Genomic DNA, 17,288 nt, shown 5'->3' on the forward strand with positions numbered 1-17,288 from the left:
GTAGCTGCGCTCAGCCTGGTCACTTCTGGGGGTGAGGCTGCCCCCCCCTTTGCTCCCTTAAAGTGCTTGAGCAAGTGGGGTGCCATGCAGCCTTATATGCAGTGGTTTTAAATATTTGAATTATTGTAGGCATCTCTGGCTTAAAGGTTGTTCTTAACTGCCAGCTTTTGCACATTCTGAAACTTTCCTGGTGATATTTTTAAAAGTCCGGTTTTGCATGAAGACTGCCCTGGAGGGGGGCGAAGGGGAGGCAGAAAGTACTGCTGGGGGGTGTCCTTGGGGATCTCTGAGCATGGAGTTTTCATTACTCAAAGTGGATAACCTCAGTGTTGGTTAAGAATGGGGTTACGTAAACCAGCCCCCTCCTCCCTCCCGGCACGGATGGCGTTACCTAGTTTGGGTCATGAAACGTCCGCAGGAAAACCACCACGCGGAGAGACCCCCACAGACCCCTCAGTTCAACCCTGAGCTGCAGAGATTCTCCTCTAGGGGAAGCGGGGCGCGTGTGTATGTGCAGATCTGCATCTCGTGCCTCTGGTGGCCCTGGTGCATTTTCACAAGTGCCGTGCGCTGCCTTCCCTTCACGTAAAGCTGCTGCCTTGGGGAGCCCCATGCGAGGCAGGATGGGGGCGTGGCAGCTCCTGCGGGCACAGGCTTAGCTAGGTTTTCCCAGGGCAGCCAGCCTGAGGAGGCCTGGGGTCCCCTCCCCACTCCTGAGCAAAGGGGGGTTTCCCCCCCCCCCAGGGTTGGGAAAAGCACTTTAAGAGGCTGGCAGGGGAAATGGGCTTTCCAGACCCTGCTGCCCCTGTTGCCTGGGTCCCTAGAGCATGCCTGCTCCTGACCTGGCCCACCTTGCAGGGCTGATGGGAGGGGCCCGGGCTGCTGCCTCTTCGCACACACACATACACCCCAGATCCCGCAGGGCCCCCCGTCTGCTGAAGAATGGACTCCGCCTGTGGGACCTTGGTGTCCTCTCAGCCAGACGGCTTTGTGGCTGTCAGGACGGCCTTTGATGGACGCTACACTCGGGCTCAGGTAAGAGGGCGGCTCGTGGCACAGGGTGGGGGCGGCCCTTCTCCCCACCTACCTGCACCCCGCCCTGCCCAGCAGTGGATGCAGCCGGGGAGCCGCTGGGGATGGACAGAAATCTTGGCAGGGCTGTTGTGCCTGAGTCTCCAGGCTTGCTAGGGTGGCCCTTCTAGATTGTCTCAAGGAGCCCCGATGGCCCCTGCCTTCCCCGCAGCCTTTCTTAGCCAGGATTCCCGGGCATTCCGTCCAAACAGCCCAGGGTCCTGGCCGTTGGAGGGGCGACTGAAGTGGATGCAGGGAAGGTGGACGGAGCTACGGGCTGCGTTATTAATTGCGAGGGGGACCTTGGAGTCCTCTTGGACCTTCACGTAAATAGGAGCCAGCCCTGTGCTGCACCCGCCCCAAAAGCCAACACAATCCTAGGCTGCCTTAACAACTGGACAGAATCGGGTCACGTGAAAGGGAATGCCACTTTATAAGGCCTTGCTAAGGCCACACCTGGATTACTCCATCCAGATTTGGTCCCCACACCACAAAAAGGTTGTTGAGAGTCTAGAAAAAGTGCAGAGAAGAGAAACCAGGATGATGAGGGGACTGGAGGCTGAAACAGACAAAGAACGGTTGCAGGAACTGGGCCTGGCTGGTCTCGGGAAGAGAAGGACCAGGGGAGACAGGAGAGCAGCCTTCCAGTATTTGAGGAGGGGCTGCCACAGGGAGGAGGAAGGGGGTCAACCTATTTTCTAAAGCGCCTGTAGGCCAGACAAGGAACAATGGATGGGAACTGACCAAGCAATAGAACAGAATAGAATTCTTTATTGGCCAAGTGTGACTGGACACACAAGGAATTTGTCTTGGTGCAAATGCTCTCAGTGTCCATAAAAGAAGAGACGTTCGTCAAGAGTCGAGATTCATCAGGTACAACACTTAATAATAGTCATTGGGTACAATAAGCGGTCAAATCATACTAGGAAACGGTCAATATACATGTGGGAGAGGATGGATGATGAGTAATGAGAAGATTAACAGTAGTAATAGCGCAGACGTTGTAAATAGTTGGACAGTGCTGAGGGAATTATTTCTTTAGCGGAGTGATGGTGTTGGGGGAAAAAACTCTCCTCGTGTCTAGTTGTTCTGGTGTGCAGGGCTCTCTAGACTCGTTTTGAGGGAAGGAGTTGAAACAGTTTCTGTCCAGGATGTGAGGGGTCTGTGGATATTTTCACAGCCCCCTTTTTGACTCGGGGTGCAGGATGAAGGTCCTCCATGGAAAGTAGTTTGGTAGCAACTGGGTTTTTCTTCTGCAGTCCTAATTCTCCTCTCTGGAGTCCGTGTCCGTCCTGTTGGGTTGCCGAGCCAAAGCAGGCAGTTCTAGACGACAGGCGACAGACTCCATCCTTCCTCTGTAGAACCGGATCAGCCGCTCCTTTGGGGCAGTTTGAGCTTCCTGAGTTGGCGCGGGAAGAACCTTCTCTGGAGAGATCCAACCTACCATGTTTTCCCCAAAATAAGACCACCCTGACTCTTAGCTGTATGGCCCCAGGAAGCAGCCATGGCTCCCCAAAGCCAGCCCTGTGACCCCAAAGGCCGGGGGCTGGGAGGGCTTGCGGGCCGGACTGGAGGGACCGCCGGCTCTTCCTCCCCCACCAGGACAGGAGCTATCAGATCAACAGGCAGATCGAAGGCATCAGGCCAGGGGGGCGGAAGGCCGCCTCCAAGGAGGAGCTGAGGCGCCCAGAGGCCCGTCTGGGTAGGCAGCAGGCTTTTCTCGGGGGTCTGCAGGGGCCCCGGGCTCCCGACCTTCGGGTCCACGTGCTGCTCCAGTGCATCAGCCGCCTGTTGAAATGGCAACGTGGGGTGGGGGCCCCCCTGGGGTCCTTGTGCTCCTGGCGGTGCTGTGGAGCTTCCAGGCCGGGTCCCATTACGGCACTTCTGAAAACGGGGTGGCCTGTCGGTCCCTCCAAGCACAAACCAAAGCAGGAAGACCCCCCTCTGCCCAGCCCTCCCCCTCCTGGGGAGAGAGGAGCGGAGGGGCTGCTCATGAGGCCAGGCCCCCCCACCCCCACGCGTGCCAGAGGCTGCCTGCTGCAGCCAGGGAGGGGGCGGCCACCCGGCCTGGTCTCTAAGAGCCCCCGTTCCCCCAGTGCCAGGGGGCTTCCTGTCCAGCTGCCTTTGTGCCCAAAGCTGCTGCAGGCCAGGAGGGGGCGGTGAGGTCACAAAGGGGGGCTGTTGATGCGGGAGAAGCCCACCCTGGCCCCAGCAACTGGAGGAGGCCCAGACCCCTGCCCGCCTCCTGCCGGGCAGGTGCCAATTGGCATGGCTTCCCTCGCCCTCCTGGCGCTTCTGATGGCCCCTGCTGGGATGGGGTGGGAGCCGCAGGCTGCGGTGGTGCTACCGGGGGGTAGGTGTGAGTCAGGCGAGAGGGGGGACCGCAGGGGAGCCCCCCAAATTCACCCCCGCCATGGGAAATGAGGTGCTGGCTCAGGGGGCCTCCAGAGGGCCAGTGGCACCAACGGGGCAGCTCCCAAGAGGTTGACCCCCCCACCCCCGGAGCTCCTCTGCCCTGGGGCCCCTGGAGCAAGCGCTGGAGGTCCTCGCTGCCCCCACCTTCCGTCCTCCGTTCAACCAGGGGCCCTTGGGGGCCTTGAGCAAGGAAGGCCGGGGGCCTGGGGGAGCCCCCGCGGGAGCGCTTCTCAATGCAGCTGCCCAGGGAAGTTGGGAGGGGGCCCCCAAGCAGCACAGACTCCCCAAGCGGGCTCTGCTGGAGAAGGGGGGGGGGCTTTGGGCTCAGCCAGCCAAACCGGGTTGGGGATCCCCAGGGAGCCATTCTGAGCTTGGCCTCTGCAGGGAGAAGGCCCCAGCCCCCCAAGTGAGAGCTTCCTGAAGCTACTGCAGGATAAGCGGGGGTGCCCGGGAGGTCTGCTGTGGATGCCCCACGGCTACCCTCTCCCACCCCAGTCCTGGACCCCCCCAGCCCCAGCCGGTGCTCAGCGGTGCAGCTGGCGGAGCGACTCCCCTGCGGCTCCCCTGGGGTCAGCCACGGCCGGTGCTCCCACCTGGGCTGCTGCTTCAACCCCCAGGACAGGGTGACCCCCTGCTACTACGGCAAGACAGGTGAGACCGGAGACCGGGGGCAGCACCGGGGCTCCTGGCCAGAGACAGGCTCCTGGGAGACCCTGGGACAGCCCCCACCCCCCGGAGGGGTAGCAGCAGCTGCAGCAGACCCACAGAGGCAGCCAGTCCCCTCCTTCCGGTGCCCCCAAGTCCCTTCTGGGGCCACTTGGGGCGAGTCACGGCCTTCTGCTCAGCCGTTTCTGCTGGTTCTTCCATCTGGTGCCTTTAGACCCGCCCGGTGGGCTGGGCTGCCCCAGACGGCTGAACCAAGACAAGGCGACTCTGCCTGGGGCTTGGCAGCCCCAGTTTTCTGGGGTTACAGGGGCCCTAAGTCATTCTGTGGGCCCCCACAGCGCAGAGATGAAGGGGCCATCCCTGTGAAGGGAGAGGGGGCAGGGGGGATGCTGCTATCCTCCGGGAGGTCATCTTCTGCCCCTCCCCCACAAGGCCTGGGACATGGGGGAAGGGTTCTGTGAACTTAGAAGCCCGGAGACCCAGAAGGGATGGGGGGAGAGGGTATCAGGACCACGAAGGGAACTGAAGAAAGGGACCCTCCGGCCGGCTGGCTGGGCTGGACAACAGTGATGGTCAGTTGGCTAGCTGTCCCCCTGTCTCTCGGAGGGGGCCCACCTGAGGAAGGGGACCTTGGAGCCCGATCTCTGTCCCTCCCAAGGCCTTTCTGGGCCGGGGTGGGAGGAAAGGGGGCACCTGACCTTTGACCCAACAGACCCCCCCCCACCCCCCTCTCTCCCTTCCTGCACAGTGACGGCTCGCTGCGCCCCAGACGGCTCCTTCTCCCTGGCCGTCTCCAGAGACGCCGCTGTGCCGCCCCTCCGCTTGGGCTCCCTGCACCTGCTGAGCGGCCGGGGGGGGCCCTGTGGCCCCCTCTCCAGGAGCGAAGCCTTTGTGGTCTTCCACTTCCCACGCTCTGCCTGTGGGACCATCGTCAAGGTCAGCGGGGAGGCTGTGGCCCCGGAACCGCCCTGCGAGGGGGGCCAGGGAGGGGCTGGCTGGCGGAGGCCCCCCAAGTCTCTCCCGGGGCCTTGCAGCTTCTCGTGGGGGGCGCAGGGGGGGCTGGGCTGCAGCTTGGAGCCTTGAAATGGTCGCAGAGAGAATTGCTGGAATTTAAGCCTGCCAAGAGGGTCCCTGGAGCCCCCTTGCCCCCCTCACCCCAAGAAAGGCCCTGCTGGAAAGGGAGGGGGGACCGGGAGAGGGATCCCCTCAGCCAGCCCTTTCCGCGCCAGGAGGCCGGAGGCCACCGGATCTACGAGAACGAGCTCTCAGTAGAGGGAGGGACCCCCCGGGTGCCTTCAGGCTCCGACAGCCGGGCCAGCGGCTTCTTCAGGTGACGGCTGGGGGGTCCCTGGGCAGCAGGAGGGTGGGGGAGGGTGGGAGGGGCAGAGCCAGGGCCCCAGGCCTGGGGTGAGGTGGGGAAGGTCCCCACAAGAGGGGGGGTCAAGCCCCTGCCTGCGCCCCCTCCAGCCCTCGGCCCCCTCCCAGGGAAGCAGGGCGGGGCTCCAGCCAGCTCCGGGCCTCCTGCTGCTTCTGGCTGCGTCCTCCCGGGCCCCTTCTTGCCTTGAGCAGGGGTGGGCCTGGATGACCTCAAGGGTGCCTTCTGCCTCCCTGACTTCACTGCCACCCTCAAGGGGACCCGGCTGCCGAAGGCCTGGCCGGAAGAGCTGAGAAAAGCACACCCCCCCGGCTCCCTTGCAGGCTGACCATCCGCTGCAGCTACTCGGCCGGGGAGCCCCTCCCGGTGAGCGTCCTGCTGGCCACCCCTCCTCCCCCGGCCCCCGTTGCCCAGCAGGGGCCCCTCGCCCTGGACATGCGGATGGCTGGAGGTAGGTGCCCTTTGGGGTCAGCAGGAGGGCCCCCACCGCCCCCCCCCCGGGGCAGCCCCACCTCAGAGGCCTCCTTCCTCCGCAGACGAGAGCTACTCCTCCTTCTATGGGCCTCGGGACTACCCGGTGGCGAAGCTTCTGCACCAGCCGGTCCCCATGGACGTCTCCCTCCTCGGGAGTCGGGACCCGGCGCTCCGCCTGCTCCTCCGCGAGTGCTGGGCCACCCCGAGCGCCGACCCCCTCCGGGCACCTCAGTGGCCCCTCCTGCAGGACGGGTCTGTGACGTGGGTCTGCGGGGGGGCACATGCCTTGACCAAGACTAGTCAAGCCTCCGCAGCCTCTGGCCAGAGCTTGACCGGGGGGGGGGATTGCGGTGCAGGCCGGCTCCCTGTGGGGCTCAGCACTCTTTGTTCCTGGGGGGGCCCCCCCGGGTCCCATGATCAGAGCGGTTTTCCCAGCGGGGTGGAGGTCCCAGTTTCCCTGGTCCAGAAGCCCAGCCGTCCACAGGGCCAGGAGGGGCTGGTTGGCCGCGGCCCTCCCCTCCCCCCGGTCCCTCCCCCCATTTTCTCTCTGCAGCTGGCGCCGCCTGAAGCAAAGCGTGGTCCTCTCCCGGAGGCCGGTGGTGCGTGAGCTGCCGGTGACACAGGGCCACTGCCCCCTCTGCCCTCCAGGTGCCCCTACCAAGGAGACGGCTACCGGGCCCAGCTGGTGCCCCTCCAGTGGGATTCGGGGCTGCCCTTCCCCTCCCACCACCGGCGCTTTGTGGTCAGGACCTTCCCCCTCGTGGACACAGACGCTCGACAGATGCTCAGCGGCCCGGTAGGGTCGGTGGGGGGGACTGTCCAGAGCGGGGGAGGGCTGCCCATGAGGGCCCTGGTCTCTGCTTGTGGGAGGCCAGAGCACAGCAGGGCGAACTCTCTTCCTGCCCTGAGTTCGGATTCTGAGCAGCCCATCCTGGGCACCGTGCTGCTGAGCCAAGGGGAGAGGTTTTCTGTGTGTTCTCAGAGGCACTGCCTCCCTCCCGGAACCATAAGCCCCTCTGCCTGAAGGGAGGGAGACTTGGGGGGCCCATTTCCCCCCAGCAGTTGACCAGGGGGCCGTGCGCGTGGGGGGGGGCGATCCTCCCAGGGTCACGACCTCTGCGCCCATTCCCCCAGATCTACTTCCACTGCAGCGCCTCTGCCTGCCTGCCCTCCTCCCAGGAGCCCTGCGGCACCCGCTGTGAGGCCAGCCTGCAGGGCAGACGTGAGTTGGTCCTCTGCTGCGGAGGGTCCCTCTCGGGTGGGGGGGGCTACGGGGATCACACTGTGGTGCTCACACCCAGGCACACATACCCACCCCCCTTCCTCTCCGCTCCAGGCCAGAGAGATGCCCCGGGAGGGGCTCCGGGGGAGGCAGGGCAGGTGCTGCTGATGGCTTCTGCTGGGCCCGTGGACTTCTTCAGCCAGCCCGTGCAGGCCTCCCGTCCCGAAGGTATTAAAGAGGGGCCTTGGGGGCGGGTCGCCTTCGCCCCAGCAGCCCCTTTGGAGGGAAAACAACGTGGCGGGAAGTCCGCGTGTTTGGCTGCGTCGCCTGGTCTTGACCCCTGGGCGTCTCTGTCATGCACGCATCCCCACGCAGGGCACCAGAGTGGATGGGGGGGGCGATGCCTTCCCCCCTCGACCATGGGGGCTGCTGGCCCCGAGTTTTGCCTGCAGCCGCTTTTGGAGGACTGGCTGCAGCTGGCGCCCAGGAGGGGAGGCTGCCCCCCCATCGCACCTGGGGCCATCCGGGACCCCCTGCCCAGCCCTCTTTCCCCCGCAGGGTCCGGAGCGCCTGCCTCGGAGGGCTTCCTGCGATGGGAGGACAGGCTGTGCCTGGCGGCAGGGCTGGCTGCGGCCCTGGGCCTCGGATCGCTCCTGCTCCTGCTGCTGCTGCTCCGAGGGCGGAGGAGGGAGAGGCGGCCGCAGCCAGGACCCTCCCGCGCCTGAGAGAGAAAATAAACCGGCTCCTATCAACCCTGCTGGCTGGCGTTGTGGTGTGGCCAGTCTCAAGGCTCTCAGTCTGGGGGAGGGGCTGGGGGGCAGCAGGGGCCGTGCCCCTCCCCCGCAACGGAGCCTTTGCTTGCATGGAAAGCCTGGTGGTTCTTCCCCAGGAATCTTCACGCCCCTCCTCCCCTGCCCCGAAGGTGCCCCTGAAGGGGGCTCTGCCGTCGCTGGCCCTCTGCCCAGGCAAGGCCTGCCGCCTCGCGCAAGCGAAGCTGGGTGGGGCAGAAAGCGGCTCCCTCCGCCTGCAAAGGTGGCGATGCAGGGACGGGGGGCGGGGCGAGCCAGCACAGTTGCACGTGTGAGCCCGTGGTTTCAGAACAGAGAGCTCCCTGGCACACCAGGACGAGGGCAGAGGAGCTGCCCAGGACAGCCTGACACCTGAACCAGCCCTCCGTCTCCCTCTGGGCCTGTGGAGCTTCTCTTGGGGGGCCTCCTGCATTTCGCTCCCCGTGGCCTTCTTTTCGCTCCCATCTCCTGCCAAATGGCCCCATTGGGGCCAACCGTTTGGACCTCAGGGACCACCAAACTCATTATTTTAAATCCCGCGGACCAGAGACCCTGGGAAAATCCCCCCAAAAGTCTGCAGGAAAATTCCCCACCCCATTTTCCTACCGATCGATTGTTCTTTATTTGGGATCGCAGGATACCGTCTCCAGCTCCGTTCTCAGGGGGAGAGAAAGAGAGAGACTTTTGGCTTCATGCAAGGAAAGCAGCAGAAGCTGCAGAAGTCTTTCTTTCTCTCCCCCAAACGCCACCAGAACGGTGCAGCCTCTTGGAGCAGGAGGCCTTGCAGGGTCCCAAAGACTCATTTCTGGCAGAGTTTGGGGGAGAGAAAGAAAGACTTCGGCTGCTTTCCCTGCATGCAGCCAAAAGCAGAAGAAAGAAGCAGCCGGGTGGCCAGGCCAGGCGCGTGGGGCAAGTTCCTTCTCTCCGCCCTTTCCCCCCTCCCCCCACTACATGTTGTTCGCAATGCAAGCGATGCAAGCCTTGTGTTCCCACAGGCCGTGTGGGCAGTGCAGCCTTATGTTCCCGCGCAGCCTGGATTAATTGCTTTGTGGATGACATTTCTCTGCAGACCACCAAAATTTGCTCACAGACCACCAGTGGTCCCTGGCCCACTGGTTGGTGGCCACTGGCGTAGAGGGCCCGTATAAAGGCTGGGGGGGACACCGCTTGCCAGGGGGCTTTGTGGTGGCAGCCTGAGACGCTGTCCTTCTTCCCCAGAGCAGAGGTAACCCAGAGGACTGTGCTTACACCACGCATGCACAAATGACACACAGACAACCGTGTTACAAGCGTGCAGAGACCTTCCTGCCTGGCCGCCTGTGCAGGCAGCTGAGAGCAACGGCTGTTCTTGCTCAGGGCAGCCTTGAGAACCCCGCTGGGCTGCACAGGGGGCCCTTCAGCTGCAGAGATGGGGCCGGGAGAGACCCTCCCTGGGCAGTGAAGCCCCTTGCTGGGTGGGAGGGGGGCTCGGGTTTCTTGACCCAGATATAAAAGGCTTGTCAGTCTCTCATCTCAAGCCCTGGGGTCCCAAAGGAGCTCCCCAACCAGGGAGGGGGGCCTTTTGGGGAACAGCCATCGCTGATGAAGGGCGGGGCCACCCTGGGGCTTCGCAGGGCTGGGACCCCCCTGGATGGGTGCCGAGAGCAGCCAGGCAGGGCAGCTGAAGGCCTGGAAGGAGAATCTTGCAGACAAAAGGAAGTCTTGGAGGGGCTGGTTCTGTTTGAAAGAGCGGGGAGGGGAGGGACCGGTTCTCCAGCAAGTGGCGTGTTTATTCCAAACTCGTCCCAGGACCCAGACGAGCCGTCTAAATCCGGGAAATATTTTACTGAAAGATGCCAGGAGAACCAGCTTCCTTGGGTGGCTGCAGGCTCCCTCACCAGGTCGAGGGGAGGCGGCTTTTGTTCTGGCACTAAGGACCTCGCCATTCACGGGTGGAAGTGGCCGTGGGTATCCAACTGAAGCGATGAGAGAAGAATGACCGAGAAAAGGGGAACCAAGGTGGGGACGCACAGCGACTGCAGCGATCCAATGGCGACCCGAAGCAACAGGCGGGGGAGCCGTCCTGGGTCTCGCTTCGCCCCACCCCCACCCCCGCCCGCCCCCTAAGAGAGCCGGCTTTGCGACGGCCTGCAGCCTCGGGGCTCCTGCCCGCTGGGGGAGCAGGAGGGGCCGGGGCCGCACCCACCTTTCACGGTCCCCAAGAGCCCGAGCGCCCCCCCGGCACCCCCGAGAGCAGAACTGCGCCGACTCGCTCGGTCCCTTCGAGGCTGCCCGGGAAGGTTGGCCGTCCGCAGGAGAGGCGGCCCAGGGCGGGCGGGCGCTGGCCGGGGTGCTGAAGGCGCCTTTCCCCTCCCCGCGGCCTCCAGGGCGAGCCCCGCCTCTCCGGAGCGGCCAGGCAGGGCGCGGGGGCCAAGCCGCCCTCAAGGCCCACCCCGCACCCAAGGGGGGGGGAGGCTTCCCTCCCATTGCAGCTTCCTTAGGCTTACAAAACCCTCAGGGCCGCCTGGAGGAAGAAAGGGAGGCGCGCGGGGGGGGGGCTATGAGGTCCGCCCCCCTTCGCGTCCCCCTGGGCTGCGGCTGCGGCTTTAGGAGAAACCAGGCGGGGCTTCGCTGCAGAGCGGACGGGCGCCTCCCCCGTTCGCCCGCAGCCCGGCTCAGCTCAGGCCTCAGCAAGAGAGGGAGGAGGGGAGGGGATGGGGGAGGGACGAGAAGGGGCCAGGGCGGCGCACGCGCCCTCGACTTCAGCCAGGCTGGCCAAGGAAAGCAAGCGAGTTGGGGCGGGAAGGAAGCGCCCTTGTGACTGTCCCATGGACGCCTGGGAAACGTAGTTTGCCTCCTTCCGCCCCTCAAGCCTCGGGAAATTAAGCACCCGCTCCCCAGAATGATAAAGTAGCGGGCAGAAGAGCTACCGCTGGCTTTTGACAGACCCCTCGCATCCCGGACAGAAACTGTTTCAACATCTTCTCTCAAAACGAGGCTAGAGAGCCCTGCACACCAGAACAACTAGACACAAGGGGAGTTTTTTCCCCAACGCCATCACTCTGCTAAAGAAATAATTCCCTCAGCACTGTCCAACTATTTACAACGTCTGCGCTACTATTACTGTTAATCTTCTCGTTACTCATCATCCATCCTCTCTCACATGTATATTAACTGTTTCCTAGTATGATTTGATCTTATTGTACCCGATGACTATTATTGTTATACCTGATGATTCTTGACTCTTGACAAATGTCTCTTTTCCTTTACGTACACTGAGAGGATTTGCACCAAGACAAATTCCTTGTGTGTCCAACCACACTTGGCCAATAAAGAATTCTATTCTATTGGCACTGCCGCCCAGAGTCCGGGAGTGGCGTTATAGCAATTGGACAACTGGGCATTGCACAGCCGCTGACTCCCAGGTTGGCAGGCTTCGCTCCCCTCCCTGGGGAGGCTTTGCTGCTGGGCTGGGGGTGGTCATGGCAACCGTCCCTTTGGCTCCCCCCCCTCCCCTTGTGGCAGCCACCTGGGCGGGAGCGAAAGAATCGCCTGCCTGCCTGCCTGCCTGGAAGGGATGCCCGGAGGCTGCAGGTGGGAGTCAGTCACTGTGGCCAAAGTGGGGCGTTGAAAGAGGGGCTCCAGCAACGACGAACGGACCCCCCCCCAGGCCCTGCAAAAGATTGCCACAGGTTGCCCACCTGACTTAGCTGCACTTCCTCCTGAGGAATTCTCTTCAAATGAGGAACAGTTTTAGGTCTTTTAGATTAGATTTATAATTTAGATTTAGTTTATAATGTGTTCGTGATCATGATTGTAGATAGTTTTATTGCCCAGAGTCATCTGCTTGTGGGATGAGCAGCTATAAATTAGATAGAGGCCCCCCGATTGTCTCCAATGAGGCTGGGGGGCTTTGGGGCACGGTGCCCATCTCCCCTGGGGCAATGGTGCAGGCAACAGCCAAGACGTCCCTTCTGGACTGGCTCCGGACACAGCCTGGCCCCGGGGCACCCTCGTCCTCCATTGGGAGGGCTCTCATGCCAGCAGAGACCAGCGGGGTGGGGGGGTGTTCAGGCCATGGGAAATCCTACCTGTGAATCAGAGCTGGAGACAAAAGGGGCCCCTTCCTTCCTGGGATGTACCTGTCTGAATGGAGGGCCACAGAGAGGAAGGGCCGCACTCCCTGGCCTGCAGGAGATCTGAGGGGCCCCAGGGCCGCTTCAGAAGAAGGGAGCATGCCAGGTGCCTGGCCGGGTGCCCCCACCGCCTTCCACGCCCTGGGCTCCTCCTCAGCCGTGGAGGTGAAGAGCCAGGAAACCTGGATGGCCCGGCTGGCTGGATGCCCACGGCTACGCTCCTCATTTCAGGAGAGTTCAAAGTCCTCACACAGGACCGGAGATAAAGATAAACTGGTCCTTCTGCCTTTAAAAAATGACACCCGTGCATTTTTAAGACATTTCAGCAGAAAACTCCTTAATGAACCCCAAAGGATGCTCTGTTTTCGGTCAGGATCTGGAAAGGGATAGTTTGAGCCAGGAAGACCCCACACAGACACCCCTCTTCCTCCACAGCCAGCCCGTTCAGGAGCTGCTACTAGGGGTGGCCCAAAGAGCGAGGGAGAGCAAGAGGAGGAACTGTAGCCTTTTCTCTGGTAGTATCACACTACTAACTAGAGCATACAAAACATTTGCTAGACCAATACTCGAATACAGCTCATCAGTCTGGAACCCACATTACGTATCTGATATTAGCATGGTTGAGAAAGTCCAGAAATATATCACAAGAAGAGTTCTCCACTACTCTACTTGTTGCAGAATACCTTATGACACCAGACTCGAAATTCTAGACCTAGAAAACCTAGAACTACGCCGCCTTCAGTCCGATCTTAGTATATAAAATCATACATTGCAATGTCCTACCTGTCAATGAATACTTCAGCTTCAACCATAACAACACAAGAGCAAACAACAGATACAAACCCAAGGTTAACCGCACCAAACTTGATTGCAGGAAATACGACTTCAGCCACAGAGCGGTCAATGTCTGGAATCCTCTACCTGACTCTGTGGTTTCTTCCCCAAACCCCAAAAACTTTAACCTTAGCCTGTCGACTATTGACCTTGCCCCTTTCCCAGGAGGTCTGGGGGGGGGGGTGTGCATAAACTCACCAACGCGTCCCTGTCCTATTGTTTCTTTTTATTTGTACCCATTTCATGTACGTATAACTATGTTTATATTTATACCTATTATCTTATAAGCGATTGACAAATCAAATAAATAAAATAAGCTGCCCCCTGGTGGCTCATCACTCCAGCCCTCAGCCAGAGGTCCAGCGGAGGGGCCATTTTCTCCTCCCCCCCTCCCCATCTTGCTCTCCAGAGGAAGGGGCTGCAGGCAGAATCAGGAGAGCCAGTGGGTTTGTTCTGCTGGAGAGGACCCCTCCCCCCCCCCAAAACGCTCCAGGCAGTGGGGGAGAGATCCCGCTGTTGCTCCTTTTCGGTTTCTCCAGGGGCAGCTGGACAGCTGGAACGGGGCAGGGCCCCCTGGGGGGGAGGCCGGAGGGGTCACAACACCCGGTGGGGGTGGGGGAGAGATCTGGCAGCAGCGGGGGGGGACAAACCCAGTTTTCCTAGGAGTAAGGCAAATATCCAGGAAGGTTGTGTCATTTCGTTTCCCAACAGAATGCTAGACTCCCAGTTGTGCTCTATGGTGGTCGAGCTGTGTGGGTCTCAGCTCCAAGTGCCGGGGGGGGGGGGCTCAGCTGGGCTTGCGGGAAGCACAAGAGCATCATGTGACACAGAGTTTCCTTTGGCATTTCATAGAAGTCTTCCTGGGAAATCCCCCGCGCTCTGGTGCCGGCTGGATGTGGGCTGCAGGCGGCAGCAGCCAGCTGCTCTCTGCCTGCTTCTCCAGCTGTGAGCGTAAACAACCTTTCAGAATCTGGCTGGCCTGCTTCCTCCCCTGCCAGCTCCGGTGGAATTGGGGCAGCTGCCTCCAACACACGCATGCACATGCACACACACGCACACACACGGGCCCCAGGCCAACAGTGCAGCAGTCTCGAAAGAGAGGTGCCAAGGAGCGACCAGAAGACAAAGGCAACAGTCTCCCCACCCCCACCCCTGTATCTCAGCTGATAGGAAGGGGGAGCAGAACAAGGGGCTCCCCAAGACTCAGCGCAAGGCCTCGGTGGGCACTGCCACCTGGTTGACCCGGTCTGTGCAAAAGCAAAGGGGGGGCACTGAAATGCCAGGGTTGTGGCTCACTGACCACCCAGGACAGCGATGGGGGCAAGCCACCCCAGGTGGGTTTCCTCTCCCTGCCCCTCCCCCTGCCCCTCCCTCTCTCTGGGGCGCCAATGAAAGGGGGCCAAGGGCTGTGCCAGCTGGGGCAGAGGTTCTGGCAGCAGGGAGGAGCTGCTCTTGCCCACCCCCACCCCCCATGCTGGGAAAGTCAGAAGAGGCACGACCTCCACGGCTGTTTCTGGTGACCTTGTGCCCTTTTCTCACCCCCAAAAAACCACCCCCAGGAGCCCGGGGATTCCGGCCTGGCCCTCGAATTCCAGGTGGGGCTGAAGGAGGCCCGGGTGTTTTTCCAATTCCCCGGGCACTTCCTCGGGGTCTCCCGGCACTCCGGTTGCAGCGGCGGCCTCTCCACACCGAGTTTCCCAGCACAAGCTGCGGCCGACCCTCCGGCTGCCAACGCTGGCGGGGTCTCCCGGGCTTCTCGCCGGGGCCTCCCCTGGGAAACGGCGCGGTGACTCAGTGGGAATCCTCGCACCCGACGCGCCAGCCGGAGTCTCCCAGCGGGGCTCGGCCGGGAGGCCGGGACGTCGAGGCCCGCAGGCGATGCGCCTCGGGAGCCCGGCGCCGGGCAGAGGCGGCTCTCCCTTCCGGTCGGGCGGCCCGAGTCACCCGACCCGAGAGAGCGGGGATGCAACGCGCGTCGTGTGACCGGCCGCCCTGCCCCGGGGTCGCCCGGCCGCCGCCACCTCTCCCCGGCCCCCCACCCCGAGGCCGTTTCTGCCGACGGGAGGGGCGGGGCGGGGCCCGGGCCAAAGGGGACAAAGGCCGAGGAACCTGTTGCCTTTGCCCCGCTGGCCCGAGGCTGCCCGGGTATCTCCCTGGACCGCCCCTCCCGCCCCGCGGAGGCTTTTCCCGCCTGCCGAGAACGGGAGCCGGGGGCCTTCCTGGAGGATTGTCACGCAGATCCTCCGCCCCCCGCCGCCCCCCGCTGACTCGCCGCCTGGAGACTCGGGGGAGGGTGAGCTGCGCTCCTGCCTCCCCCTCCCTTCCCAGGAACTCCACGAGTTCCACAGAAACAGCCCCGCCCCCCGCCCCCGCGCTCCCCGGACAGGAAACGCCGCTGCCGGGAAGACGCCGCCGAAACTCCGCCGCTTCTCTTCCCCAAAGGCAAACGCTCGCCTTTCCCCGTGGGACTCCTTAGCCGACCAATGGGGAAGGGCGCGGGCCGGCCTGGTTTGCTGGCGGGCCAATCGCCGGTGGGAACGGACGGAGTGAGCCCGCCCTCGGGTCAGGTATATAAGGCGCTGTCAACCGCGGGGCGCCGCAGAGTTTCGGTCGCCGCCGCCGCCCCCGTTGTCTCGGCCGCGCTTGCTTTCCTTCCCCGCCTGTGGACTATTTGCCGGGTTCCGCTTCGCTCCGTCGGCCTGTTTTGCGGGAAGGCCGGGGCCGTGTTCCCGCACTGGGCCGCGCGCGTGGATCGGAGCCCGCCCTCGCCATGACGCTGGAGGAGCTGCTGCCTGCTGACAACGCGGCCGAAAGGTGAGTCCGGCCGTCCGGCCGCGGGGGCCGGGTACGCGGAGGGCCGGCGAGGGCTCCCGGGGCCCCTCTGACCCCCGCCCGCCCGCGCTTGCTTTCCAGGATGAGGTCAGTCGGCGAGGCGCTGGAGCGGCTCTTGGTGGCGGCGCAGCGGCAGGGCTGCCTGACGGTGGGCGTCTACGAGGCCGCCAAGCTCATGAACGCGTGAGTGCCCGTCCCCGTCCCCCGTCCCCCGAGAGCGCAGGGAGGGAGGGAGGGAGCGGGTGGGCGAGCCCGGGTGCAGCCGGCCCCGCAGCTGCCCGCCGCCGGGAGATTGGGCTGTCCGGGGCCGCTGACCCCGCCCGCCCCTCCCCGCAGCGACCCGGACAGCGTGGTGCTTTGCCTGCTGGCGGCGGACGAGGCGGATATCGCGCTGCAGATCCACTTCACGCTCATCCAGGCCTTCTGCTGCGCCAACGACATCCACATCCTGCGCGCCTCCGGCCTGGAGCGCCTGGCGGCCGTGCTGGGCGAGAGCCCCCCCGACGGCGGCGGCGGCGGCGCGGAGCCGCGGGACCTGCACTGCCTGCTGGTGACGGTGAGCTGGGCGGCGGGGGAGGAGGAGGAGGCGGCGGCGGCGGCGGCTCTCGCGGGGGCGGGGGCGACACTGGGGGGCTGCTGTCCCCGGCCTGGGACTGAGCGCCGGCTCTGCCTTCCTCCCCGCAGACGCCGCACGCGGACTCGTGGGGCAGCCAGGGCTTGGCGGAGGTGGCCACGTTCTGCCAGGAGAGCCGCGGCAACGACCAGTGGGTGCCGAACGTGGCTCTGCAGGCGCGCTGAGGCCCCGGCCGGTGTCTGGTGTGGAGCGTCGTGTGTGCAACGGTTGAGTCCGAAGGAAAGAATGTTGTTTCTGTGCCAATTGCTACCCAGCGCCTGACCGTCGGCAGGCGAGCAGTGGGTGAGTCACGCGAGAGAGAGAGAGAGAGCGAGCGAGCGCGGAGCGGAACCAGCAGAAGGTCTGACTTGGTCCGGAGGAGGAGGAGGAGGAGGAGGAGGGCTGCGCGGCTGCTGCTCCATCGGCTGACTTGCTCTGGCGGAGGCGGCGGGACGGCGGCTGTGGGGCCGTGTGGGCGCCAGGCTCCCCGTGGGCGGAGGCGCTGTTCGTGACTGCCCTGCCACGAGTGCCAAGGGGGCTGCCTGCCCAGGAGAGACGCCCGGAAGGAGGTCCGGCTTGGGGGAGGGAAGGGGGCCTGCGCGCTCCTCTCCCAGGACTCTCCCCGAGTTGGAACAGCGAAGCGGCCCCAAACCCTCCCACTTGCAAGCTCTGGCGAAAAGGAGGAGGGCCGTCAGCTGCGAAGGATTTTTCTATCTAAATAAAAACCCTCCCTATGAGGAAGTTTTTTTCTATCTTGGAAGATTTGCAGGTTTGTTTTCGACTTTTCTCGGAAGATAAAAGGAGATGCAGGGGTCAAATGCAAATTTATTCTCAGATTCAAAGGATAATAAACTCGTGTTAACAGTTATGTCCTAGAAAGTAA

General features: G+C 63.2%; 2 protein-coding genes across 2 annotated transcripts; both read left to right on the top strand.

Annotated features, from left to right (window-relative positions):
- Positions 1-942: 942 nt before the first annotated feature.
- Positions 943-7,974, top strand: LOC113451170 (zona pellucida sperm-binding protein 4-like). The gene is made up of 12 exons (XM_087937413.1): positions 943-1,035; positions 1,284-1,397; positions 2,674-2,870; positions 3,941-4,137; positions 4,901-5,088; positions 5,382-5,482; positions 5,851-5,978; positions 6,064-6,253; positions 6,650-6,797; positions 7,136-7,223; positions 7,338-7,451; positions 7,782-7,974. Exons 1-12 carry the CDS (start codon positions 943-945, stop codon positions 7,946-7,948), a joined length of 1,725 nt encoding a protein of 574 aa, XP_087793539.1. The 3' UTR covers positions 7,949-7,974.
- A 7,582-nt stretch (positions 7,975-15,556) lies between these two features.
- Positions 15,557-17,288, top strand: GADD45B (growth arrest and DNA damage inducible beta). The gene is made up of 4 exons (XM_026722512.2): positions 15,557-15,774; positions 15,874-15,975; positions 16,129-16,348; positions 16,477-17,288. Exons 1-4 carry the CDS (start codon positions 15,731-15,733, stop codon positions 16,588-16,590), a joined length of 480 nt encoding a protein of 159 aa, XP_026578297.1. The 5' UTR covers positions 15,557-15,730; the 3' UTR covers positions 16,591-17,288.

Source organism: Pseudonaja textilis, chromosome 1 (genome assembly GCF_049901715.1).
Source record: "Pseudonaja textilis isolate UNSWEBS1 chromosome 1, rPseTex1.2, whole genome shotgun sequence".
Taxonomy (NCBI): Eukaryota; Metazoa; Chordata; class Lepidosauria; order Squamata; family Elapidae; genus Pseudonaja; species Pseudonaja textilis.

Coding starts and splice junctions, on each gene's coding strand:
- LOC113451170 (XM_087937413.1), top strand. CDS start 943: ATGGACTCCGCCTGTGGGACCTTGGTGTCCTCTCAGCCAGACGGCTTT. Junction 5,483..5,850: donor CGGGCCAGCGGCTTCTTCAG/GTGACGGCTGGG, acceptor GCTCCCTTGCAG/GCTGACCATCCGCTGCAGCT. Junction 6,254..6,649: donor TGGCCCCTCCTGCAGGACGG/GTCTGTGACGTG, acceptor TCTGCCCTCCAG/GTGCCCCTACCAAGGAGACG.
- GADD45B (XM_026722512.2), top strand. CDS start 15,731: ATGACGCTGGAGGAGCTGCTGCCTGCTGACAACGCGGCCGAAAG. Junction 15,976..16,128: donor GCCGCCAAGCTCATGAACGC/GTGAGTGCCCGT, acceptor CCCTCCCCGCAG/CGACCCGGACAGCGTGGTGC. Junction 16,349..16,476: donor TGCACTGCCTGCTGGTGACG/GTGAGCTGGGCG, acceptor TCCTCCCCGCAG/ACGCCGCACGCGGACTCGTG.